Source organism: Neodiprion pinetum, chromosome 2 (assembly GCF_021155775.2).
Source record: "Neodiprion pinetum isolate iyNeoPine1 chromosome 2, iyNeoPine1.2, whole genome shotgun sequence".
NCBI classification, from domain to species: Eukaryota; Metazoa; Arthropoda; class Insecta; order Hymenoptera; family Diprionidae; genus Neodiprion; species Neodiprion pinetum.
This window is the reverse complement of record NC_060233.1, coordinates 13,955,283-13,983,236: the sequence shown is the minus strand read 5'-3', so window position 1 is coordinate 13,983,236 and position 27,954 is coordinate 13,955,283. Positions and strand designations below refer to the sequence as shown.

Here is a 27,954-nt window from a genome sequence, read left to right as displayed (position 1 = left end):
CATTCTCGGAGCACAGGTAAGCGGTTTTTTTTTAAAGGATGGATCGGGCGTACCGTCCGAACCAAAAGTTGGGCAAGGAGAAATTATAGTCAATTTAATCCTCGAGTCATAGCGGTAAGTATTCGTACCTGTTCGTACCGCCTGTTATCGATTTTTTTTTTTTTAATATTTAGAGAACTTTTTGAACATACTTCAGGAAGGGTTTTTGCTATTTCTGACCGCATACCAACGTTTGCAAAAATCCGAGAGTAATTATTGAGATATATTGCATATTATCATGGCTATGAACAAATTGGCTGAAAAAAATTTAAAGTCGAATTGTTGAAATTCAAGATGATGTATCCAATATGGCGAAAGTTTTTGTTTATAATTAATAAATTTCAAAAATTTATGTTTATTATTTTAAATTGCAATTAGACTGCAAATTCGTTATAAGCGACCCAAGAGATCCCTGTGCTGAAATATTCGAATTCTATAGATTTTTAAAACTTTTGTCCTTCGTATTCGATCCTCTATACGATTACAGATTCGTAATCAGCTGCCCCAAAAATACTAGAGGAACTATATTTTTATATAAGTGGACTTGGAACAATAATGTGTAACTCAAAGGGTTAAGCAATTAGGGTTGAAATAATACATTATGTAACAAGGGAATAATCGACTTTTATTCCTGTGTTACACATGGGACTTCATTTCCGACGCAACTCTGACCACATTACTGACTTCAAAAGGAAAGAGGAAATTTAACAAAACGTATATAAGAAGTACATGGATGTAGGTCGGCGGAAGTTCGGGCAAGGGAGCGGGTTCAGGGTCACGGGGACGACGCCCCCACCTTAAAAATAAAATAAATTTAAAAAAATTCATGGTGGAATATACAAATAATTATGTGATTGCGAAAATCACAGATTGCGTTGAATTGCACCAGTGTTGTGGTTATAAATTTGACTTATATCATATCTAATTTACCTGTTAATTAATTAAGAGTGTTATACGAATATACAATTGTAACATTTCACTGTGAATTTTCAAGTGATACACGAAGATGCGACTTTAGTAGGTAAAATAGGATATGGAATCACATTTACTTTATTCATGTTAGTTGATTTAAGTTTTCAGTGAAATTATGTAAACAAATAATACAATTTTTTTTACGAGCTAGCTAAAAAATAATATAATTTGAGCCATAATCAAGCATTATATACTGGGTCAAGTTTGAAATAATGAAAAACACTAAACTAATGTACAAACTTAATGTTGGTTTTGAAATAAAAAACATGGGCAGAAATATTATTTTTACAAAAAAGTGATCTGTGTCCTGGCTTGGTTCACTTGCCAAACGTTGAGTTCTTCATATTCCTCGATGCACTCATTCACTTGATCAGGTTTGAATCCTTTGTTTGTGCACCGGTCAAAAATGTCCGAAACTTTTACAGTCTTGTCAGTTCCCGCTAAATCCCTGATCAGGGCATATATCCTGTCAACTGGATTCTGGGGTCTGATTGTGCGCACCTCAAGGTGGTTTATGGAGTCTTTCGACATTTCAATCAAACGAATTGCTTCCGAAATATCGTCTTTTTCGACAGTGTCAGACAGTCGAAGGCGAGCCAAAGCAGTCGATATACGCAATACACCCAACAAGTTCCGGGCAGACGTAAATGTCATGTCACGACTATTCCGGGCCTCTTTACGCATCTCCACATATGAATCTGTAAAACACGATTCCATTCCATTCCGTCTTTTGGGACTGATTTATAGTAGTAAAGAAAAATTTGAAAAGCTCATCATTTCCTGATATTGAAATTCAAGACTTAATGAGCAACTTGAGTAAAAATTGAATGCATAACGTAACGATTCGAATATTTTTTGAAACGTTTAGTTTCCTTGAAGACTGTCTTCTCCAAGCTTTAGTATTTTGCTAACAGGAACAAACCTCGCAGAATATTTGGAAGGTATTGACAATGGCTATTTCATAAAATATAAATATATTGTATACTTTAAATGCAAAAACCGCTGAGGTGAATACTAACTTCGATGTTATAAAATAAGAATTATACTCACTGACTATAAAATCTGTGAGATCCTCAGTTATAACTGGTTGCGTTTTTTTACAAAGAGCGATGTACTTTCTCATTGTTTTCATATCGAAGGCTGCTGATTTAGTCGGTGGTTGCACAGAATGTTGATGTACGTAGGTAATGTGTTTTGCCAGCCTATAAATGATTGCAAAAAAATCATATATTTGAAATTTCAACACCTCTAGAGTGGAATAACAGTACCTTATATTGAAATTAAAACTGACTGCTGCCAGTGAAAATAGTAACAATATGCTACAGTTCGTGAGTAAATGGCACAGCACTTAAGATACAATATGTTTGATTGCTTTTATAACTACAAAGTGTGCAACACTTAGGTTATTTAACCAAAATACCGGAGACAATTCACCTACCGTAGATCGTTATCTCGGTCTGCTCGATCTTGAATCAACCAAAGTAAATCAAATCGAGACAACAAGGCAGCGGGCAATTGAATATTTTGCTCGATAGTCCTTTTTGGATTGTATCTGCCATAGGCGGGATTGGCAGCGGCTAATATCGACACCCGCGCATTCAGGGATGTCATTATCCCTGCCTTAGCTATTGAAATTGTCTGTTGTTCCATAACTTCGTGAATAGCAGTTCGATCTGCGTCTGCCATTTTATCGAATTCGTCGATACAGCATACGCCTTGATCAGCCAGAACTAAGGCTCCACCTTCGAGCGTCATTTCACCCGTCAATGGATCTTTCAGAATAGCTGCGGTTAGACCAACACCTGATGATCCACGTCCTGTTGTGTACTGAGATCGTGATGCCAACCGATTTATATATGACAACAGCTGTGACTTTGCTACTCCAGGATCTCCCATTAAACAAATATTGATGTTACCTGTGTATGTTACATCGATTATGATCGCTGCCCAGCTATCGGTAAGGAAAAGCCATCTATATGGGACCCTGATTGTTAAAAGTGCGAATCGAAGTGGCAAAATCATTCACAGCTTTGTGGAAAAAATTTGAATCTTCGATATTCTCTAACTCATTCACAAGATCAAATAAGTGTATACATATAAGTGTGCTAAACTCGGTGAGTCGAAATAAAGCGCCGGAATAGCTAGCCACTTCGATAGCCAACTGTGAGCCCGTAAACTATAATTGGGTTCACAAAATTGCAGTTTTTCTCTAGCACGGAGCCTATAGTTTTGGATTATGGTAATATCCATTGATAATAAATTCTGAAAGAATGTAAATTCGAAGAATTGGTGATTTCGAAAAATTAACGACGGAGCCAGGAATCGAACCTGGCGTCTAGAGATGCTTGACCGGAGCCTTACTCCACTAGACCACCTAGCCGCCCTGACTCTGTTGTCGTTAATTTCTCTCATCACCAGTGAGTTCGAATTTGTTTTCCTGTGTTTCTTTCAACAATATTCTTCTCGTAGAAAAATGATTTGCACATCTGCATATCATTCATTAGACGGCATTGCTTGTCTTACGTGGCTTCTCATCGAAAGCAAGGATTCAAAAGGGTAAACACAACATCTACACATTATAGTCCTCCTTATACACAGTGCTTGAAGAGAAGAAACTTCTTATTCACGATAATAAATTCTCTTTCAACAACCATTACCATTTAGTAAACGTTACATTGAATACAAGTAGAGCCTTGGTTCTTTTCGAATTTTATTTAATCAACTGACTCGTTTTTACTTGGAAATACGCGTTTCGATAAATTTCGGGTTTTTTATACAGAGGATAATTTTATTGAACTGATTGGTTAAGGTTACTGTGGCAATGAGAATTGATAAAAAAAAATTTCATACCTCTGATTTTCATATCATTGGATTTATTATCAACACCACCAACAAGAAGTAACAACAAAGCTTTCTTGATGTCCTCATGCCCGTAAATTTCTGGCGCCAAAGAACACGCCAGTTTATCATAAAATCCATCGTCAGTTAACAGTTCTAATTCTTCGGGTGTTAATTCGTTAGAGGCGTCATTCTCGGCATCTATTTGATTGATGCCAATAACTCTCTGAAATTGAACAGTGGCTAGTGAAATTTAACTATCTCCAAATTCTTTGACATGAAATGTCGTCTGTGAGGAATAAGGTTGTTTTTTATTCGTAACCAATTATAGTATTCTTATGAATATAAGTTGAGTTTTGTTTATCAGACTTGGCTATAGAGATCGAAACATTTTCCGAACTCATCCGATAAGGGTAATTCTACCTATACATCGAGTACAATTTTCTTGTTCCAGTATAAGAATAAAGTATAGAGTAATTGTCACGAATAATTACAGAGTTTCGTACAAAATGAAAGAATATTCTTACGTGTGCCTCTAAGAAAGTTTCGCTCAGTAGTCCAGACATCATTTGCCTGAATCCTGATCTCAGTAAAGGTAAAAATATTCCAGTAATAGTTACATGATCTCCAGGCTGACATTGCCTTGTCATTTCACCGCGGCAGAAGATCGTCAACGATCTTGGAATATGACCAACGGGTACTTGATCACTCTGCAATATAATATGCAAGTAGGATTCTATCTTTTATTCAGAGATTATCTGACTACACTGTTGACTACTTGAGCTTACATGTTCTTGAATCTTGATCTCCTGAAACTTAATGAACTTGGAACCTCTTGTTTGTAAAGATAACCTTCCTCCAGATTTATTGACCCGGCAATCGTCGCTTCCACAGAATTGCAAGGGCATGAAGCTTAGCGAAAGTACCTGCACATTGAGTAGCGAAGTAATAATAACTGTACTTTTTAGAAAGTCATTAATTGTAAGTCCAATTATCTATTCGATATTATATGTACCAGAACATTTCGAGCAACGTCCCCATTGGGAGCTACAGCATAAAAAGCGAGTCGTAGCTGTTCGCAGTACTTACTAAATGTGCGGAAAATGCACAATGAACCCTATGTTCGGATTAGTTGCTAATCGCCACAGATGACGATAAATAAAATCGAATAGCTCCCTATGGGGCTTTTGTGCAAAATGAACCGGCATGATTTTTCCCTACCGGTTGGTATGTTTCTGCCCCGCATTGATCACAAGTATAAGTGGCAACGACCATCATCGGTTTAACCTCTGTGGATCGGGTAACGATACCCCTTACTGTGACTAATTTGCCAATGTGCTCAGCTTTTATGTCTCTAACCGGTAAAGCTTTAGATGCTCCGAAATCTCTGAAGTAAACTTCGCTGAAAAGAGATGGATATGTACAGATAGGATTTCTATTTCAATCGATGGAAACGTAATAAATGTACAGGAAATTTATGGAAAAGTAAAAGTTAGTTGATTTTCAGGAAGGCATTACGTAGACTCAATTCAACTTCTCTGGGTTGATCCTACAGGGTTTTCAGCGTTTGTCTTAAAATAAGTGTGTTTTGTATCGGATATGATGTTAATCCTGACAACCTGTATCATTACCAGCAGCATCAAACATTCTTTGTGATTGATGTTACGCGTAATTTCCAGTAGCTTTGGATTACTTATATTTTTATGTATGAGAATGATTGGGTACACAATATTGTCTCTAGGGTACGAATGTCAAAAAAGGTATTTGCCAAAACCGACATAGAATGTCAACACTAAACTTGACATTGTGCTCTCAAATGTTTTAATACCTCTGATGATAAATTTCTCTTCCATTATCCGTATCAAACTTCCTAGCCAACTACCCGGTTTTATAACTATCTCTGAAGCTACTTCCGTACTGAGAAAGTTCACCACCTAGTGGCCGTTTATCGTACTAGTATACTGATGTTTACGATGAATATATTCTCTACTTATTTTAAAGTATGTGGTGTTTGTTTTACCTAGTAAAAAAATTATTGCAACTGATCCAACTAGTTACACCAAACAAGCTCCGGTTAGATCAACAAAGTACAGCATTAATCGATGTAAATTTTTTGTTGGCTAGATTCATGTACTTATTTTATTTGAAGTACTTAATTGTTTTTGTCAACAAACATGCGACTTGGAGGAACAATACGTAAACTTCAAATGAAATGATATTTAGTTGACTCAATTTCGGTAAAACATTAAAAGTTTCACTCGAATCAATATTTCATTCGATCGCGACAAGAAAGAATTTTGTCGAATCAAGGAATTCGCTTGACTAAATTATTTTGACAAACTAACTAAATCAAAATCGTTGAATTGAAGTCATTGTATTTGGAGCAAATAAGTGATACTCGATTGGTAGTGCGTAGTACGTACTTCTACTCAAGAACAAAATAAATTTCAACTAAGAAGCAGGCTACTAAGAAAATACTAAAGAAATTTACGTATTAAATAAACCTATCGAAATAGGATACAACTGTGAACACACAGAAAACAAACAGAATTATTTCACGAACTATGATTCTTGAGACACCAACAAATATAATGACCGTTTCCCTACTTAAGTGGTGAAAAATTATAGATATTACAGTTGTTAGATCAATGCATTACTCACAATCGTCGCATGAGCTCTGGTGGATAATTGTTTCTTGGGTCCCTCTGATCTCCAGGATGTCTGTTGCGTTGCTCCATCAACAAACGATGCTCAATATAAACATCCAATGAATCTTTAGGTGGTACGACTCTTTCTTTAAAGTCGGGTAACATTTCCTGGACTATCTAAAGGATGAGATTGAAATTCGTAACATTGAAAAACATCATTTTGTAACTTAGGAATTAAACTGAAGGGTTTGCATTTGAAAAATGTGATTATGTTTTGCATCATATCGTTTTACTAAATTTCGAACAATTTTATACTGTTTAATAGAGATTTTTCTGAAAAATCTATTGTTGCATATTAATATTACAAATTTTCATCCCATCTGACACAGAATGACACAAATTGTTTCTGTATAAACAAAGTGCGGATTTCCAAGGTGAAATTGGGTATTAGTTTTCTGAAGGCTCTGTTCAATTTTATAAGTTGACTTGACAAATAGCAGCTACAAGCTTTGAAAATTACTAACAGTTTTCTGTCAAAAATAAGAGAAATGCTTTCAATGATTACTCTTCTCTCATTGTACCTCTGATACTAATGTAGTATAACGACGAGTATTATATTGTATAGCTTCAGCCAATTCGTCATCAAATTCAGCGACGTCGTCAAGTTCAATGATAAATGCAACTTGCTCTCTATGAGCAATATTGGTGAGTTGAGTGCGATATTTAAACGTCTTATCGCCTGATTTATCATCCATTTTCGCATACTCGGCAAAGAACTGCTTGAGCTGTTCTGTAACAAAGATCAGGTACTTGGTGTGAGTCACTCAGTATTGGTGAAAATTACTTAATGTCAAAATAGAGATAATGGATTATTGCCGCATTCAGTCCATGACACAATTTCAGTTTATACTACCTGAAGTAAGCATTTCAAACTATTCAGACCCTTGTGCATCACCTTAACAAATATCAATTCTAATTCCGTTATACAGTTAAAGTTGGGAGTTAATGTGAGTGGCTGAATCTAATAACTTTGATTAAAACCATTTAAGTTATGTCGATGAGGACGCAAGCTTATTTCTAAACCATACATTATTTCAAAGTTAGAATTTTTTCCTATAAGCATGGTGCAGTTATTGTGCACAAGTTACACCGAGATCACACAGCAGAGGTTCCGATGAGTTTGGTTTTCGATACCCCACCGCTAGAGGTTATTTAAATCATCGTGATCTATTGCTATTGAAAACTACAAGATACACACGAGGTACCTATACAGTGGTTAAGTTATTTGCAATTTCTTTTGTGAATGTAATTTTTCCAAGTTTTATTATTTGTTTGTGATTTTATTCATAGTTCATGGCAGCTACCAAAGATAGTCAAAAAAATTCTGTGACTTTTCTCAAACTTTTCCTGACCAAATTATAATTTTTCCCTGACTAAAATCTGAACTATTAGGGTCAATTCGAGTATCTAATAAATAAAGCTCCCAATAAATCAGTATTCAAAAATATGTTTATGATTTATTTAATGGTCATGGAACCGAGCACATGAGAAAAATTTGTTCTTAGAATTTAGGTTCTTCGTGAGGGAAGCTTTATTCTTTTTCTTTCCATGCCACACAAAATTCTCCAACTAATTAAAAAATTCTCTGACATTCCAGTTTTCCCTGACCAGTGGCCACCCAGTAGTTAATCTCTCAGAGAAATAGTTTGTATTTCGCTCAAAGCTTTGTCTTCAATCATTCACAGACTAAGGACAAAAAATTCCAAGTCAACAAAATTGATCTTCGGTAACAATAATTAACTTTAGGAATGTATGACACTAGTTAATCTAGTGTAACAGCATTTATCTGGAAAGACAAATTAGTATTTTTTTATTGGAATTTTCTTATATCTGTTAGAAATTGTATTTTAGCCCTATGTGAGTTGCAAAAAAAATTAACACATTTTATTATGAATTTGTTGGATAAAAATTCATCAAAATCAGCAAATCTTCTCTCTCTGTAGGTGTTCTTAAAAGAGACGAACTGGAATTCTTACAAACTTCATCGACAATCGTTGAAACATCTAAGATTCTGAAAGAAGACTTTGTGGGGACTTCCTAGTTTAATTGCTTGGATTCATTCCACATAAAATTTCTTCTTGAGATTTTTTAGTCAACACAATAAAACACAAGAACCAGAACGACTGAGAAATTGCTTCAGTATCATTACACTGTTAGTGATAAACTATTAGTGAATATTATACAATTTGTTGGAACTTCCAAAATGAACCAACTTGCAAAACTCGGTGAACAATCCAACTGTAAACCAACCATTATAGTATCAATTATGCTGCCAGTGTGTGTCACCGTCAGAGACTTGATATATGTATTAAACAAGTCAGCTGGGAAAAGAGAGATCCGGCGGTCATTCTACTGTGCAACAAGCAACAGCGAACAAGTTAACTGAGTAATTAAAATCAATATGCAATTGACTTTACGAAGACATCAGATCCCTGAACAGATTCAACTGTCAAGAATAACAACGAGGAGAGATTGTTCCCATACGACAACCCTGTAAGCCTTCTTAGGGAATTTTGACTGTTTTTTAAATTTGAACTTTTATCTCAGTTTCCTTGTTGCACGGCTCAACACAATGCCGTTGACTGACTCTCTTCGCTAATCGATTTTAACTAATAGTCAGAACTGCGAGTGCTTCAAATGCAGCTTGGAAAATAACAACACTACGTTTGAGGTTATCGAATTATCAATTGATCAATAAACTACAGGGTTAAATTACTAATTGGTTTAAGCAGCTCACCTTTGTCTTTTGTGTAGTCTCTATTTACTTTCGTAGGCATTTTTACTCTTGACTTGGTTTACCACTGACAATAATCAACCGCCAAAATTAAAGTGATGAAACAACCGGACTTCGACTAAACACAGCAGCACGTTGGGAACAACTGACGCCGGCGAAGTTTTCCCGCCATATTTGCCGCGCAATCGCAAAAAGTAGGTGCATGTGAAAGTGCGCTAGAGGCCCCACTGTCGCTGGCAGAGTTTGGGCGCGGGTTTTGATTGAAGGTAACTTTATGCTGACTAAAGGCATGTGAACGGTATGTGTGTAACATACTTAAGATCGAATAACCGTGTTAGAAGAAAGTATTAGCCATTCTACTGAACGTTCAACTTTGTTGGCATATTGCAAATCATAAACGTCCTCGATTTACTTTTTTAACAATAACAGTCATATTACTTGCGTGCTGTACCAGCTCTATAGTTTCTTCAATCATTTTACGTGTTATTGTATCTTTTACAATTGACATCTCATCTCATTGCAGTAAAAGCCGTTTCTGAAACACGGAAGCAAGAAATGCATTCACGTGATAAATTTTGGTACAAAAAAATAAACTAGGCACAGGGTAAGTAATTACAACGCTTTTTGTGGACCTCTAGTTGATACAAAAATTATACACGAGATTTGAGCAAAAGTAAAGTTTTATTTAAAAAACTATTTGTCGATTTATGATGTTAGTTATAATAAATATAATGAAATTATAATTGTGTTTGTGTATATATGTATATCGCTGGATAAAACAAACCATTGTTTATTGTAACCGCTTTATTAATCGGGATACATGCCCGCGAATAGTAGCTACAGACTGTTCAATGTTAGCCCCCATTTTTGAAGTGCTCAGTTGTGAATACATTAGTTGTTCAATTCTTAATGCAACAAAAAGAAAACAATTACTTTCCGATAAAATGTCTCCATATAATAAATGATCCTAGTATGGGTGCAACGGGATGATAATATCTAAAGGTATTGATACTTCTGTGTAGGTTTTGAGACTGTTTTAGATCTTAACTTATTCAGTAGTCACGGATTTTTGTGCATAACAGGATCATTGGAGTAATAATTATTATCCTTAAACTGTCCTAATTGATTAATATCCTAATTCTGCCTTTTAAGATTCACGAGGAATAATTCAGAAAAAATGGAAATAAGTTATATTCCTAATTACACTAGACAATAGTTCTTAAGTTCAAAATACACATTTTAGACATCATATTTATAAAATCATTATCGACCCGTATTATATTGCATCGCACATTCAATTCCGATATCCCGGGTGCAGGACGTATCATAAAATTACTACTTTACGTATTTTATTACCTTAAGGGGATCCATCCATTTTAGTGTAGACAATTTGAAAGCGCCATTAAATCATACGAAATGCATACAAGATTTTTAAAGGTAGATAGTCAGTAGTCGCGTGAGAGTAAATTTGACTTTATAGTTTGTAATTGTGATCAAAATGAAGAAAATAATTAAATAACGAGTGAACACTCAACAATTGGCTACAAAGATACGTCTTTGAATGCAGGCAATCTTTGTTCTTCTAGAATAATAGCAAATTGAATGAATTTTCATATGCCCAATAATGGATATATCCCCTTAACTTTGATCAGTATTTTCTTTTTTCTTTTTCTTTGACACAAATAAGATTGATATACAATTGTAAATATAGTTTACCGTGTTCTTCAAGCTATTAATTATATAGACTAGTTATATGCTGACGTGCGTGATTTGATGAACACTGAATAAATAATTCAGTCGACTTTGGGCCTTCTGACCACATGATGCATTTTACTTCATAAATATATATATATTCTCTGATCTCTCGAGAACGTGCAACCAATCAGGCAGCAAATACTTTTTATAAACTTTCGCGTCTAGTCCTATATGTCTTTTCACACTACGCTTACATGAGGAAAAAAAGTGATTTTCCGTTCAGGATTAATATTTTCAGGATATTCCGTTCAGGATAATCACTTTTTCACGAATTCTATTACAATCATCACATATGTTGATCTAGCAATGCTTAGCAATAGCCGCATAGTTGAAATTCAAATAGTTCTCCACAACACTATCCCTAAGTTCAAAAAAATACATTGATCATGTTCATTACATTACGTTCCGTGCAAGTGTTGTTGAGCTGACTAATAATAAAATGACACGATCGTATATACATAATTTGTTTACGTGTAAGAAAAATGACATCCAGCTGATTCAGCTCAATATACTAGGGCATGTTTGAAACCAAAAACGTGATATTATAATGAAACAAGTATGCTGTTTTTCACTCAAAAAATGTGAAAATAACCATGGAATGTGCTTTTTTAATGTGTGCAGGTATACGTATGTATATACGATAATCTAACAAATGTTTTTAGTCGTTTCTAAGACGGAATTGTACAACCATATTCACTAACACTATATACACACGGATGCTTATACACCGTTGATTACCACATTGGATGAAACCGTAATCAACTGTTAGGTATATGTATATATAAATATCTATCAACAAGCTCAGGTATGGACAAGCTAGATCAACAATAATAATTGTTATGCACAGGATACCTGCGTATTGCATTATATTTCTATACGGATGCCGTTTTTCTATAAATATTGTTGATAAGCAATTATACACGTACAGTATCACCTTGAAATTGGTAATATGCCCGTATAAGCAAGCAGGTTTCCTGCACAATAAGTGTATAGCTGTATAGTATTATATTCATTTATTATATTTAATATAACAAATGTTCTAATGTGTATCGGCCACATGAGCATTCTTTGATTATACACGTAAATGTTTATACACTCTACAGCCTATCATACATACATTCAATTTGTCTAGTCAGCAACTATAATCACAACAACTTTAAGTACCCGGCTATATTACCGAGGATTAAAAGTGATCAGTATATTTTTTCCAGTCGACTGTTCGCAGCCACTGTCCAGCGTAGCGCTTTGTGACTTATTGTTAAATAATATCGCGAAAAAATTTGTAGTTCATTGTTTAATATTATATGTTTCTTAAAGTCTTTCTTGTTTTGCTGCAGTATTTAAGTTGAGTCATCAAAATTTCTTTTTTTCTTGTATGTCGAATTATATACATCCACATTTATATATAAATGCTTAGAAATTAGAAAGATTGTTTCTTAATGTTTGCACTCTAAATTTGAAAAACAGCTTCTCTCTCTGGTGAGCATAATTTGATTTTCTCATGGGTTGTACATTTCTATATATTTATACAATTTGACTTTTGCAATTCGATATTCACGTAGCTGTGTTCTTCTGTGAACAGTAAGAATATCAATCGATCTATCAAATGTCCTGGTCGAGTTTCCAACTCCTCTTAACGATAATGAATAATTAATTAAAATACAGTTTCTGAACTCACAATAAAATATTTTTCCATAGAATTCATACACCTCAAAAAATATATATTTGCAATTGTCGGCAGTGGGCTAGGTTTCCTCAATGTTGTGTAGACCTCCAGTGTGTGTACAAATCTATGTGTATACTGGATACGCGAATGAGTGTACATATTGGCGAAATTACTATATCAGTGAATATTCTGTCAGGTTCGTAATTTTCTTATTCCTTTCTATTTCAATCTTCCTGGCATCAACTTCATTTATTCATATAACAATAACACCGTTTTATAATTATATCACATCATTCGGCAATAATGATCCCCCTCCCCCCCTCCCCCCCTTTCCCGACACCCTATAAGGAAAATATCAGAATTGCATTATCAAGAATATCATTGAAATTCCACTGCAGCAGCACCCTCCTGCAAATTTTTCAACCCAGCAGGTGCAGTATAACAAATTCAAAGCCTGTCTGTAATGCAAAACGAAAAAAATTACTATGCATCGTCGTGTTCTTCAGTCTATAAGCTCGAATGTCAATGGAGACTTAAAATTTAAACATCGCACTACACAAAAAATTATTACATGTATCAGTTAAGATCCTGTAGCATCCTTGCGAGCGGTGAACGACACAATGGAACGAATACCTTTTACTGATGTCTGAAACAGAAGGTGAAAGTAACACCAATGAACTACATGGGCAGTGAGTCATGAATATAAACAATGAAATCTTACTTTTTTCTTGGAACCGTTGAGAAAATCTTTGTACATTTCCGAGCGTAGATATCTCGAATAACTATCGCTTTTCATCAGGTGATAGACGTGAGCCTGAGTACAAAATGTTACAGTGAGTGTTAATATTTTTCGTCAGCTGATGGAAATATTATTGGAACAAGAATGTTAAATTGAGGATAGACAGATTATTGATAGTGACTTGATAAGTTGAACGTGGTAGAAAATCATGATTTGGATTGTATTAAATTTATAGTAGTAGTTAAGTTTGAATCAGATTAGACTTAATTTTCGATAATCTTCTCTGAATTCTGCCATGAAAACAATACAATGTAATAGTATGTGTGAAAATAGTTACAGCAGCGATGTCGAAACTCCATCTGTCTGACTGTTCCAAGTTCTTCTTAGTGGACTCATACGATTTTGAATCAACGTTAATCGGACAGCTGGCATCGTTACCTAAATACTCATCCCAAATTTCTTGAACTCTAGCTTGAACGTCACGCTGAGGTAAGGTTTTCAATTCCTGTGCAGCTTCCCAAAATCTATAAAAGAAATCGGTAATAAATATGCCACCAATAACATGCTTCCTCAGATATAACATTTGGTGACAGTTGACTACAATGACTATTGATGTATTATTCTTCAAATATACATACTTCAAATTTTCTCCACTAAATTCCTTATCCAAAAAACGCACGAACTGTTCTCTGCCAATTGGATCTTGAAGTAATTCTTGTAGACTGAAAGCCCATCGTTTCACCCGTCTAGCAGATATTTCTTTTCTGTGATGTACAAGTTAATGAAAAAAATGACTGAACACTACGGTATGAAAAAAAAGGGAACCCAACAAATACAGACAAACATGTCCGCAATTATTCTATAACAACGTAAACTTACGCTATTTTTTCCTGTTCCCACATCTCCGGATTATCCGAAACCCATGGATTGGTGAACTCTGGTTGGGTGAAGAATGGATCATACTCCGCGTATTGCTCAAAATAATTGATCAGTCTGTAAAATCATACAGTAGTGTTATGGGTACGCTGTTCTGGAACGATTATCCTCATTTGATATTATTCATAGAATTGGCCCAGCCGTTTCCGTTACCAGAGTAAAAGGTTAACGTCAGTAAATTTCTCTTAAATATACGACAAATATAATGCCAATTGTAGAGTAGTAAGATGTAATAGGCTGATTGGAAAATTGTCTGTTCAACAAATGTCTGACTGCTACCGGCCAACATCTTAGCATTTCCGAATACAAAGCAGTTCTGATGATAACAGATAATATATTTTGCTGGGCTTTGATTGTTTCAACAGCAATTGCGCACATAACGACGTTATTTTCAGAGATTTTGTGCGTGATGCGATGCTTAAGAAGATGCTATATTAGTATTTACCGATCGAGTAAAATGTCACTTGTTCCGACTATTGTATTATAAAAGTTCACGCATCGCTGACGTAAAAATTTCGCATACACCACGACTTTACATGTAATGTCAAATAAGAACAATCGAAAACTTTTTTATTGTAAGTGAGAATAGCCTCATAAAAATTAATGCTTGCAATTAATGGTAATTCAATTATAGGAACATATTTTCTGAGATTATTTTTACATAAACCAAATATTTGTTTGAACGTTTGTGTTCGGCATTGCATATAACGTTGCACTAGGTGCAAATGTTTTAGATCAACGTTGCATAGGCTCTGGTAATAGGCAAAGTGACATTTTACTCGGTCCGTTCAGACTGACTCTAGCATGCTTCTAAGAGTCAATCATACCAGTTTCTTTTTGCAATACGTATATACACGAACAAATAATCTTTGCGGGTTGAATTCATGGAAACTGAAAGGAATCTATCAAATATTTGATAGAAAAATTTATTCTTTCAGTAGGTAAACAAATGTTTAACGTGAAATAAAATGCTACAATTTTAGGTTCGCATTACAGAGGGAAACATTATTTTTAACGATATTCATCAGGCAAATGTTAACTAAGGCGCAAAATCAGAATCGCCGCAATAAGAAACACTTGTGTAACCTTAAATACGGCTCTAAACGGGTTTTCGTAGCTCGTTGAATATCAAATGTTATTTTACGCCAACCAAAATGACAGCTGGAGCAGCTGAGATATAATTACACCTTTACACAAATTCTAATACTTCAGAGTTTATACATTGCAAAACAAATGGGTATAGTTGGTTCTTAATCCAACGTAAATTTGATCATATTGAAGTTAGTAATGTTATCGTTACGATTCATGCTTATGAAAAACCGTTATTTTGCGTTTTTAGGATTGTTTGAAATTCAGTAAACTGTAATAAAATAAGACATGCTCACATTTTTAAATGTTAGTTCCTTCAAAGTCATTGTAAAAATAAGAACATCCTGATTTTTCCCTCGATGTTTCGTTACGATAACGTTACTAACTGCAACCTCGTAAAATTTACAGGGTGTCGTTTATCTCTAAACTCAAACTGGCCGTTTTCTTTACTATATTAAAGAATTGTGATGAATTAGGATTTTACAATCTTGCAATTGATAGGAATCGATTGTAAAAGTGACTCAAGTGCGTCAGAAATATTTTGAAATCACTCACGCTTCGGCGACTTTTGAGACTTTAATATTTCGACGATCCAATCTCTGCTTCAACATCGTGATCTCATTCTGTAACGTATCGGTTGGAGAGCTGAGATCAGAATCTGTGTGACTCGGCGATATTCTTCCTCCTCCAACACCTAGCTGTAGGTGTTTGCTGGGCTTTGCTGCGGGTTTGTTGCTGCGGCATGCCTTTTTAATATCAGATTCTGTTGTATTTACACATCCAGGCTGAAATTCGAAGAATAATTATTTATCACAAATGATTAAAGAATTTTTTTGACCATGCAACACCGATAGATCTTACCATAGGCCTGTGAACATCCCAAAATGCTCGCTCTTGACTATCCAAAACCTTGCGTTCAAGTTTGTCCCGTTTCTTGTCAACCTTACTCTGGGCTTCTGCTTGCATAAATATGAATTCCCACTTCCTGGAAAATATTTTTTGCAGCCTGGCCAAATTCTCCGCTTCGTAATCAGCCAACTCTAATCTTGTTTTGTTCTGCATTGTTCGTTTGCACAGATAAACGGCTGGAACAATATAATCACTTACTACATAGAAAAGGGCTCGACTGTACAAAGCTTCGTTAAAAAAGAACAACACAAGGGGTGTTTCATTGAAGTGGTTCAGGTGTCAATATCATTCGAAATGATTTCGTAATCTCCGAAATCACTTTGCAATCTCTGAAATCACACTGAAAGGTGCAATATTAAGATAAAATTCCGTATTAGTAATCGTCAAAGTAATCATTAGTTAGTAATGAGAAATCATTTAGGATTACATGAGTCTTTTTGTAATCTTAAGAAATCTTAGAAAAGTAGGATTTATTTGTCAAGTAATCTCTCGTAATCACTCTATAAAATGTAAGTAATCACGAAATATGCGCTCATGGTGTAAATTCTTGCTCTGTTGAAACACCCCTTGGAACAAGATCAAATATGTACTAAAGATTACTAATAAAAAAGATCTATGATCGGTGATTACCGTAATCAGTGTTTTCCGGCTCCCAACAATTTGACGGCCAAAAGTACGGAGTTTGAAACCTATAGAAGGTGTTGTCATTTTTTACAGTAAGGCAGTGGTCGTCGATCGGAAAGAAATAGCCATGCGCTGCCATTAAGTGAGCGACGTGAAGTGCTTCTGAAATTTGGACATCAGATTTTTATCATTGATACATAACTATTGGAATGCGTACACAATAGAGTGATCCTTGAAAAGTTCATTTTTGAATTTTGACCGGCTCAACCCCCAAACCAGCTCGACACGATTTAAAAATAATTTCTTATTTTTCTTTAGATTTTTATCTCAACTCTAACCTGTGCCCCCAAGAGGATGGATTTCCCCATTCAATCCTTCCAGAGGTATATACATCAAATCTAACAAACGGATTTACATGAAATTTAGTAAAGGGGGTGTTTTTGGATCGTTGATTATCAATCTGAACTCAAAATTGGAAAATTCAAAGCGGATCCAATATGATGGAACAAGACCCCGAAAGGTACTTGATATTGCCATATTGGATCCACCATTTTGATTTTTTTAATTTCGAGTTCAGATTCGTAATCAGCAGCCTCGAAAACCCCTGAGTAAAAAGTTTTATCGAAATCAAATGACTTTTCGGATTTCGCTCCACCATATTGGATCCGCCATTTGGAATTTTGAAACTTTGAATTCAGATTCGTAATCAGAAATTTCATCTAAATTTGTTCGATAGATGTGATGTGCCCCTGAATGGGTTAAATGGAATCCACCCGCTTTGGGGCACGGGCTAGAGTTGTGATCAAAATCTGAAAAACCGACGGAATTGTTTTTGAATTATCTGGAGCCGATTTGGAGGGCGAGCTGGTCCAAATTCAAAAATGACTTTTTTAAAGACTACCCTAATATAGAATCTATTTCCAAATAAATGAAGTAGGGATCCCTGAGAGCTAATCCATACTGTACTATTACGAGGTTGAAGTTAATAAAGTTAATGTATTAAAGACAGTTTTCAAAAACCTCGCTATTTCGCTGCTCTAAAATTGCAATAAGATCATAAATCACGGCGTACTTGAAGCAAAGGACTCTTATTTTATAACTCCGACCTATATAAATTAATTGTACAGTTGCAAAACAATGATTTCCTTTCAACATTTAGTTACGTTAATCTCACAACTTCAATTTCGTGAATTATTGGAGTACTGGAGCTCGACTTCAACAGTATTGATTAAAACATCACTGGAGTGGTGTTATATAAAATGAGACAGTCTTGACAGTCTAAAGAATATTTCATTCTCTTCATACATTTGTTTGTTATCTTCATACTGGAGAAGCATTAATTCATATTGATGGTTTCCATGTTGTACACGACGTGTGTACCTTAATTTCGTGAGGAGCTAAATTGATTGTTACTACAAATTACGACTGTGCGATCGATCTATTGATTGAAATAATAATGCTTTGGTAGGCCTACTTATAGAAAAAAATTGTCAATTGCAAAGGCTGCGTTATCGATTAGTAGAAGAAACGATTAATTGAAACGGTCGATTTATGGATTGATCGAAATCGACGATTAATCAATTACTCGCACAGCCGTATTACACGTTGAAATTAATGGTACCGACACTGCTCTAGTAGATTCTTTCACTATATTAGTGAACGCCATCACTTTACCAGGGAATACCAAAATCCCGCACCACGACATACCAAATCTTTCAAAGTAGTGCTGTACGATTTAACCAGCTGAATCGGCCAAGACGGTTAATCGGTTAAGCCATTGGCTAATCAAGCAGGTTAATCGTCTAGGCCGATTAAGCCGGTTAAATCGCATAACACTGATTCAAAGTTGCGTGAGTCTTCTGAAGATAGTGATTAAATTTGGTGTGTCAATTACCTTGATCCTCGATCTCCATATTCTTCATCATCCAAGCAATGAGGTCAGTTCCTGAAAAATTTTGTAGGTAATTTTTTTACCTTTCAAACAAAGTTGGACTGAAAGAAAATATTCAGATTCAACTGATACAACAAGAATTAGAGAAATATCACGGATAGTCATTTATACACGAAAATCGATCGCTTGCGAGATAACTCCAAGACACGATGATCATGTATTGTCCAGGCTAAAATTGTCATGGCCAACTGCCAGTCGGTGCTGTGTCCGATTAAAAATTATTTTCTTTGGAACGAAGTGTTGCTGTGTCATACTCGCGTCTCTGAAGCACAGAGTGCTGGTAAAATATACTTTTGAACATGAAATTATGAGCATGTGCCTGTTGTTCAGATTTTCCGAAGTCCGAGCAGTCGGTTGGAATTGAATGAACTTTTCTTCTTAGACTACACGGTAAAATCAACGCACGTAAGACTTTGAAAGTAATAAAATCGATTATTTTTCTTCTGTTTTTACGGCACGAGCCTTATTTTCTAGCAAAACAGCATGGAGATTGATTGAGCAGTTATTTCTTCCACTCATCGGATGGCGATAAAATGCAGATGTGTCAGTTTATTTTGAAAATGTTCGATCTGGCTGTAGTTCTCGCCTTGGTATTTATATGCTCTTGACAGACGACTCATATGGTCTCAAGTTGAACAGGCCTACTATTACTCACCAGTAAAAACAGATGGAATTTTCGTCATGAAAGTTTTGACAGTTTTGACAGGCACTCCTGTTGCTTCGTCCAGCATCTTCTCAACAATTGATTCCATCTGAAATCAACGAATACAGACCATTTCGTTATATGTTGTTTGAAAGTGGTGCCTGTCTTTGCGATAATGTCAAATTTTTTTCTAGGTGACTGTGGTAACTGAGAAATGAGAAGGTGAATAAGATACCAAGGGATCTGTTTTAATGAGGTTGGCCGAAAATCGATAAATAATTTTATTACGAGATTGTCATATGTTGAGTATTTACCAAATTATTATATTGGTACGCTTTGAAAATTTTATGAAAAATAAAAAAAAATTGAAAATAACGTTATTGTAAACGAAGGCTTAATGTCTATACTCTACTTCACATATCACAATGCTTAAAACCCCGGTAGATTCGTTCCATTTCGCTTTACCATCATTTATTTTATTGAGAATATTATTTCTTACAAAGTCACTGAAACCTTTCCATTGTTTTCAGTAGTCAATCCAAAATCCCTATTTGTCATTTACATTCAATATCAGATCAATGTGTGAAATTAAATATACAACCATATCAACATGATGAAAAAAGAGTTTTGGGAATTCGTAGGAGATATATTCTAGATAAAATGAGCCATCGTAGAGTGAAATCGAATGACGTCTGAACCTATACTGGATTTGAAACGATTTGAAATGAGCATTGATATTTACGCTTTTGTTGGAATCCCATTTTGTTATTAATAAATTTTGGTATCTTTCTATTTCATACCAAGGCGTTTACAGTACACATTGAGTGTTCCAACGTTTTGTTTCTGTATCACGGGAACTTTCTTGTTCAATGTAACCAATTCAGCTTCGGTGAAATTTCTTCATCTTGAATCTTCGCTTAATCCCGTTTTTGTTTCAACTATTTCTTTTTTTTTTTTATCCTAACTGTACGTCTCATGCATCCTTAACACGTTGAGCGCCGCGTCAGCCATCGGTGGCTGACACTGGACTTTCCATTTAGGCCGCGTCAACCACCGCTGGCTGACACTGAAATTACATTTAGTGGTGCACGGCCTGATGGTGACTGCCTTCAAAATCGGCGTGGCGCTCAACGTGTTAAATATATGCAGTGTTCAATGTGCGATTCATCCGGCAATTTTTCTCCGAGCAATGGCAGGTGGACATCAAGTGCTAATCGAGCCATTATGAATTGAGGATCGTACAACCCCGCGAACAGGGTGAAAGTGGTATCGTTCTGAAGGAGCTCAATGGTGGGAAAGGGGTGAAAAATAAGGAAACAATAAAGGCGGGCGGGATATCACAGGTCCTATCATCCCAACCGAAGCCGGAATTGAATAAACTGAAATCAAGCAAGACCCACTCGGGAATGCTTCATTTGTTCTAGCCAAAATCATTCGGAATTTTTCGCCGAGCGCCGGGTTTAGAATTACGTAACAATAAATCGTCGTACCGACTCACTAGAAACCGAATATTGTAGTAAGAAGAAGGTGGAATCCTCCATCACCACGTTATTACATTTCAAACAATGCCTAGGGTAGAATTAGAAAAGCCAAGTCAGGCGCTGACAGCCATCTGATCACCTTCGGGGTTGAAAATTTCGTGCGATACTGCAATGCAGTTGATCGAACAGCGTTGAATGAATAGGACAGACAGTCAATCAAAAGTTAGGGAACAAAAAAAGGTCGTTTAGAAAATCTCCAGTAATATTATTTGGGCAAATGGAATTGAGGACTAAAAACACCTGACATCATTTTCAAGGTATCGATTGTTAAACCTTTTTCTCGAATTGTCTATATCTTAGCTTATGTTATTCGAATTTACTTGAATTCATTTCTTTTATATAGTACGAATGTTGTTGGATTCGCGTTTACTGTCAATGGTGCAAACAACAATGTTGGACGTGTTTTAAACGGTGTTTCCTCTTTTCCTTACTCTCGAAACAGGCCGTAGATCCCAAACATTTTATATACCTGTGGAACGACTATGTGCAAAAAAATGTTGTAAATATACTTGTGTCATGACGGTCTATTGTCGAGATGTTATTGTACATTGTTCGATCGGAATGAAGAAAAAGTTCCATCGGCCAGTGATCCGAAATTCATATACAGTGGCTCACTAAGAACACTCAGAATAACCAAATTCGTTGTGTGATCAATCATTCTGGCAGGGTTGTATAAGATGGAAAAATAAAAATGCGTAGAATAACTGAATAACAACGCAGAGGAGAAGATTTCTGATCTAGAATGTAGTAAAAATTTGGCGAGCGTAAAGAATTTCCAAGACTGTTCCTGCAAGATGACGTAAGCGCGCAAAGGACCGAAAAAGAAGAGAATCTCTTCCGAAACCACTATCGGCATTCATTGATTTCCCGGCGTGCCAGTGGTTTTCTTCACAAGTTTTATGCCCTTGGTTTTACGAGGAAACGAGAATAGATTACTACCGTTCAACTGCCACAACCACTACCATTGCACCGAAACTACTTCTCTCGGATTTTGTAGCCTTCTATTTTTGGTCCACGGAGACAAAGCTGCAAAGGAGCAATACAACTGGTAAGCAGGTGCACGAGCCTGAAGATATATGTAGGATTATATATTAAACTGTGTCAAATTAGGGTGAATTTTTTTTTTTTTTGCTGAAATAAGGTCTTTCTATTGATTTAGTACTCTAGTGGTAAATTATGTGTGGATTATTACTGAAAACATTGAATATTGGCAATTGATTTACAACAAAAACAAATCAAATGATTCATGTTTTTTCTCGATTCGATTATCGGTAAATGTCTGGTCTACACGCTATGATTATGTTGGTATGATTATGTCTACCAATCATAATAAGCACGCATAGCTGACTTTACTGTGACATGATATGGAAGTATACTTCCATCACGAGTTGTTACTACTTCTAAGTCACTAAGTTATGACTACTCGTGACTTCCACATTACATCAGCTACACATGCGTATCACCATTGGTCGAGATAATCAGTAGGCCATGCAAGCATAAAGAACGCTGAAGAGTCTGGAGCTTTGTAGCGAGAATAATAAAACTCCCTAGCGGCATAGTGACGATTTGAGTTGGTAAGATTGCCCTTGATTTGAGCGTGCGTGCGGATGAATTAAAAACGCCAAACCGGAGCAGATTGCATAAAATGAAACAAAAAAAAGTTGATAAATTGCTGACTTAAACCAGTATTACTTTCTGATAGACGAGGTAGTTGGGCGTGTCAACGGGCCAGGATGGTGTCGTGGATTTTTGAACCCCCCCGGTGGCTGGAGCCGTTTCTCCGGAGGCGTTGGCGGACTGATCGGAGGAATGTTGTTTCCTGTGAGTGACGTCACTGCGTCCTCGACCACCTGGCTGCTCTGTGCCTCCCTTCGCGGTGTTGTTCTCCGCCGGCTTTCGCCGGCACCCCAGCTTGTCGGAGCTCATCGTTACCATATCCACGCTAAGGGAGGAGCACCATCGCCCTCCTGTAACACACGACATCAGCGTATCACATGCAGCCAGATCTAATCCAGATTGAGGAGAAAAAAAAAAAAATAGATTTTTTAAATCATTCGTTGAATATCTAGGTTAAATTTAGTGTAAAATGTTTGGAAAATACGAGGTAACAGTTCAAATAAGTGGTTGATTTGACCAGCCTGAGAACTTCCCGCTGAGATGCATTTCGGTATACCATAGAACATCGGTAAATGAATTTTTAAATTTTTTTCAGAAATGTATTATTTCAATAACTCGAAAACTGTATGATCGATAAAATCTGAAAGTTAGTCATCTCTAAGCTAAGAAGAGTTCCATCGATTGAGACCACAATCATGAAAATCTGTTGATCCACCCTCTAGAAGTCAATTTTTTTTTATATTAATCGAATAACCCGAAAACTACTGAACCGAGCAAATCCAAAATCTAATCAGTTTTAAGTTAAGTAAAGCCGCGTCGATTGAAATCAAAATCATCGAAATCCATTGATTTGATATCCAGATAACATCGGACAACAAATTGATCACACAAGCACACACACGCGTGCACCCAGCGTCCATTCGAAAATGGTTGGAGGTTATTCTCTGGATTTTGAAGCATTGAGATGTAATGAAAACTCAACTTTTCATTTTCGGGGTGATTATAATAACTTATCTTATTCTTTTTTCTTCGCAAAAAGTAGCGAGTGGTTAAAAATGGTCAGAACGTTTTGAGAAAATTCTCAGAAGACATCGAAAACAAGTTTTCAACATTTTTTTTCTCGCCAGCAAATGCCCATTCAGTGAAAGGTCGAAATGCTGGTCGCCTTATTTTGGCTCGAAATTGTGTGAAAAAATTTTCGTTGAAATCGGTCTGTCCCATTGGGCGACTTTTCCTTTTCGGTATAAAACTCGAGCTGAAAACCCCGGGCTGTTTTATTTTCAAGCAGCCCTGACTGTGCGAGTGCTGCTGTGGCAAACTCTACTTAAAAACTTCAAGCGCACAATCCCCGCCGAGTCTTTACAGCGTCGAGGGATGAAAAGAGAGCAGCCGACCAACGCTGGATGACAGGACCCACGAAGAGGTGGCTGAGGGTATAACGAGACCGTAATACCAGGCAGGGAGAGCCGGTAGCTGCCGGCAACACGAGAAGACCGCGGGTTTCACCTTTCATACGCGCCGACTTTGAACACTCCCCTATATCTACCTATTTGCACGCTATTGCCAGTATCAAAGCGATTTTAGGCGTATCGGGGTATTTGAATTTCAACCCTACTGGTGCCGCTTTTACGTCCGAAGTTTCAGATTGGTCGTTGGGTTCCTAGGATTGAGCGATAGTTTTCAATCGAAAGCACGGTTGAAATTCAAGCAATGATCCTATACTTTCCTTTCAAATATATTGCGAGTTTGTGATATGTTCGTCTTCAAATAAAAATACTTAATCGTGTTTTTTCTTTACTCAATTGTCGTGTCTGCTATTCTATCGTCGTTTCGCAAAGCATATTTCAATACAAAATGATTTCACACTCGGAAAATTGTAAGGAAAATCAAAAGTTTCACTGTCATTGTCTGTATCAAGTATGAATTACTCCAGAAATACACGGTAATTTATTTGCTTGTAATTACCGTAACGAATAATACCAATCCTGATTATTCGCAAATTCGAACAAATATAATGCATCAGCAGCTGATAATTGAAATAGACTGGGTAAATCATACATAGAATTAAGTTCGATCTTATTTCCATGTGTGACAAAAAAGCATACATGAATTTAAATTGAAAAAGTGGCACGATCAGGTAACAGTGAAAGTCTCGCTAACATGATTTTTTTGACAAAGACACAACCAATATATCGTGAATAATATTTTTAACGTGATAGTCTATAGCTAAATGTCTATATTTAACCGCAATAGCGGATGTAACGATCGAGGGTCTTTCCTCGCACGTTCGATATACCGCCACCTCTTCTTGCTGCGATTGAACGAACACGGGGAAATTTTTTTTTCCGATAAAATTACGTGCAACCGAATGCCATAGCAATTGAAAAAAATTTGCAACGCACCTACTTGAACTGAAAATATTCTTTTTTCGCAAGTACCATGACCTAAACAAATTTCAACATTTGAATTCGACGTTCATCGTTTGCAGCACATCAGCAAGTGAGAAGGCATGTTCTTTGAGAAAAAGGGTAACATAGCCGTTAAGAATGACCAAAAGTAATCGTTTATTGTTTCCCGATTAATCCAGTAAAATCGATTATTTTTAAAACTCGACTAATTGACCGACTCGATTAATTTTCCCCACAATCGGTTTTTGTTTCTTACTCCTATGAAAGACGCAATAAAATGTCAATTTATGTGATTGAAGTATCAATTATTATCATCGTCTTACTTGCTAACAATAAGTAAACCTACTTAATATAATAGGGGAACGTGGGGTAAGTCGATGCCTGCGGTTAATGAGAGCGGTGTCAAAATTGACTTTTCCAATGTTCGTTTTGTGCAAACGGTCCTTGGGTGTCTTCGTGAATGTTCGACAAAAATGTCCTCTCGCGGGTGCCACCGCAGAGTACTGCGTTTAGTTGCAGTAGACAGTTGCATGTTTTTCGCTCCGCGCTTATAAAAAATACGAAATTTCAACGTTCCAGGTAAGCATTATGATTTCATTACCGAATATTCCTTTTTACTTATTATTAGGTTAATGATTGCCTCGGTAAATACGATTAAAGCATTTTGAGGCAGATTATGAACCTAAGATTAGACTTTTGTATGAGTTACTAACATTAACGGTTCCCATTTCGCGAAGTGTGTGACTGCGCATGTGAAAAATAATTGAACTTATTGGTCGGCGAGATTGTGCCACGAAAACATTTTCGTCCGCAAGACAGAGTAGCCAACCTACTCAAAACGGGCATTAAATGTCAAACTCTCCTGCGTTATGTGGCAAACTGAAATGATGCTGACCCGATAAGTCGTAGCAGTAATGAGACATCAGAGAGTTAACAATACAAATTTCTCAAGCCTTTCCAAAGTATCACATCGGGAATTTCAAATCTGCCTAACCCTGAAATTTTGCATTACCTGCAAAACCTCCGTAAGCCGTGTTGGACAGTTGGGGCTGATTGAGGTGGGCTAACCTGCGTGTAAATACGGCAGAACTGGCGCATGCGCAGTCGGAGGTTCAATTTGATAATTGTAAATTATACCATTTTCTCTCGGTATATCGAATTCTTCCGTTTCTCATTACGGGTAAATCTGACACAGCTGTAGTATGTTTACCTGTGTAGAGAGCGGCTCACGTGCATATTAATCATTCACGTAGCAGTATAACTCACGCGCAGGTGAGCCAAGGTATACACGGTTTCTGTATTTATGAACCAGTAAGATCTTGGTTATTCAGACTCTGCAAGCGTTCATGAATATGTAACCTTAAACTCCTTTGGTAAAATTTATATTTTACCGATCGTGATTGGGCAAAGGCAAGAATATCGGGCAATCTTTTTAACAGGATAATAATTATTTTGTTTTCATGAGGTGATTTCCTGCACTAGAGATTGTACTAGGCGCTTAGTTATATTGGTCTTTTCCCTACAAGGTCCGTAAGACTAAATACAAAAGGATTTTCTTCTCTACAACCAGTCTAATCCGACAACTTCCTAACCTGACTGTAGACGGCCAAATATCCACGCATTATACCAGCTTAACGTAATTGAAATTGTGTATCTCATTTTTATTATCAGTAAATTTGACGTGACGAAATAGTGAATATTTAATAAAGTGTTTCAAAAAAACCGACTATTTTTTTCTTTTTCAAAGAACATTGAACAATCTTCCGAGTGTCCCTCAAAAATGACCTCGGTAAAATATGAGCTCTTAATATTGATATTTAGAGGTGGCGATTCTCAATTTTCTATTTCCCATTCAAATAACATGGGAAAAAATTTTTTCAAAATTTAGAATTTTATTGCTCGAAAACGAATCAGTGTGAAGATATAAACAAAACATATTTTTGTAGAAAATTTTACGCTCTACAAAAAAGATCTGAATAAAGATTTGCGTAAGGTAAGTCCTTTCGGAGTTATCAGGCCTCAAACATCGAACCGTTTGAAGTAATGATGTTATTAATTTATAAATGCTACAAAACTAACTCATATCGTTGATTAATGAAATTTATTAATTAACATTTCATTGGAAGTCTATAGTTTTAATTTTAAAATCAATAATATTGTGTATTTAATCAGTTTTGTAGCATTTATAAATTAATAACATCATTATTTCAAACGGTTCGATGTTTGAGGCCTGATAACTCCGAAACGACTTACCTTACGCAAATCTCTATTCAGACCTTTTTTGTAGAGCGTAAAATTTCCTACAAGAATATGTTTTGTTTATATCTTCACACTGATTCGTTTTCGAGCAATAAAATTCTAAATTAAAAAAAAAATTTTTCCCATGTTATTTAAATGGGAAATAGAAAATTGAGAATCGCCACCTCTAAATATCAATATTTAGAGCTCATATTTTACCGAGGTCATTTTTGAGGGACACTCGGAAGATTTTTCAATGTTCGTCGAAAAAAAAAATAGTCGGTTTTTTTGAAACACTCTATTAAATATTCACTATTTCGTCATGCTAGAATGACTGCCGGGAGTTGAGCTTTCAAAATATGAGCACGTTTTGCTTTATTATGGTTTAACGAAATTAAAATAATCCAGAAGTTCGAAATGACGATTTTTCTTCTAAAAATGCATCGTTATAATACCCTTACGAACTTCGATTCCATAAAGCTTCTGCCTTGTTCCTGTTTTATTTTAATTTCTTCCACCAGCTGAACCTTGCCACAGTCTCGTCGAT

General features: G+C 36.0%; 2 protein-coding genes across 5 annotated transcripts in view; both read right to left on the bottom strand.

Annotated features, from left to right (window-relative positions):
• Positions 1–655: 655 nt before the first annotated feature.
• On the bottom strand, positions 656–9,619 carry Mcm7 (minichromosome maintenance 7). Of its 2 annotated transcripts, none has more exons than XM_046612498.2 (10): positions 9,295–9,619; positions 7,079–7,287; positions 6,511–6,674; positions 5,071–5,251; positions 4,638–4,775; positions 4,377–4,559; positions 3,862–4,075; positions 2,450–2,927; positions 2,062–2,213; positions 656–1,709 (listed from the first exon to the last, which is right to left on the bottom strand). In XM_046612498.2, the coding sequence occupies exons 1-10, from the start codon at positions 9,332–9,334 to the stop codon at positions 1,297–1,299; spliced, it is 2,172 nt and encodes a 723-aa protein (XP_046468454.1). In that variant the 5' UTR covers positions 9,335–9,619; the 3' UTR covers positions 656–1,296. The 2 variants fall into 2 exon arrangements, with proteins under 2 accessions (XP_046468454.1, XP_046468455.1); XM_046612499.2 differs by lacking the exon at positions 9,295–9,619 and adding an exon at positions 8,808–8,827.
• Positions 9,620–9,969: 350 nt separating this feature from the next.
• RSG7 (regulator of G-protein signaling 7) overlaps positions 9,970–27,954 on the bottom strand; it is a 31,080-nt gene continuing 13,095 nt past the window's right edge. The window contains exons 2-13 of one of the 3 annotated variants that reach the window (XM_046612510.2): positions 22,837–23,150; positions 19,616–19,712; positions 18,904–18,954; positions 17,016–17,171; positions 16,338–16,561; positions 16,032–16,261; positions 14,331–14,444; positions 14,090–14,215; positions 13,789–13,975; positions 13,434–13,526; positions 13,284–13,358; positions 9,971–13,170 (exon numbers count right to left, since the gene is read on the bottom strand). In XM_046612510.2, the coding sequence (XP_046468466.1) occupies positions 13,293–13,358; positions 13,434–13,526; positions 13,789–13,975; positions 14,090–14,215; positions 14,331–14,444; positions 16,032–16,261; positions 16,338–16,561; positions 17,016–17,171; positions 18,904–18,954; positions 19,616–19,712; positions 22,837–23,127 (1,635 nt within the window). In that variant the 5' untranslated portion in view covers positions 23,128–23,150 and the 3' untranslated portion in view covers positions 9,971–13,170; positions 13,284–13,292. Of the gene's footprint in view, positions 13,391–13,433; positions 13,527–13,788; positions 13,976–14,089; positions 14,216–14,330; positions 14,445–16,031; positions 16,262–16,337; positions 16,562–17,015; positions 17,172–18,903; positions 18,955–19,615; positions 19,713–22,836; positions 23,151–27,954 lie in introns of all 3 variants that reach the window. The other 2 variants (XM_046612511.2, XM_046612509.2) reach the window with 2 other exon arrangements.

Coding starts and splice junctions, on each gene's coding strand:
- Mcm7 (XM_046612498.2), bottom strand. CDS start 9,334: ATGCCTACGAAAGTAAATAGAGACTACACAAAAGACAAAG. Junction 4,076..4,376: donor AAACTTTCTTAGAGGCACAC/GTAAGAATATTC, acceptor GTTCAATTTCAG/AGAGTTATTGGCATCAATCA. Junction 1,710..2,061: donor TCTCACAGATTTTATAGTCA/GTGAGTATAATT, acceptor CGTGTTTTACAG/ATTCATATGTGGAGATGCGT.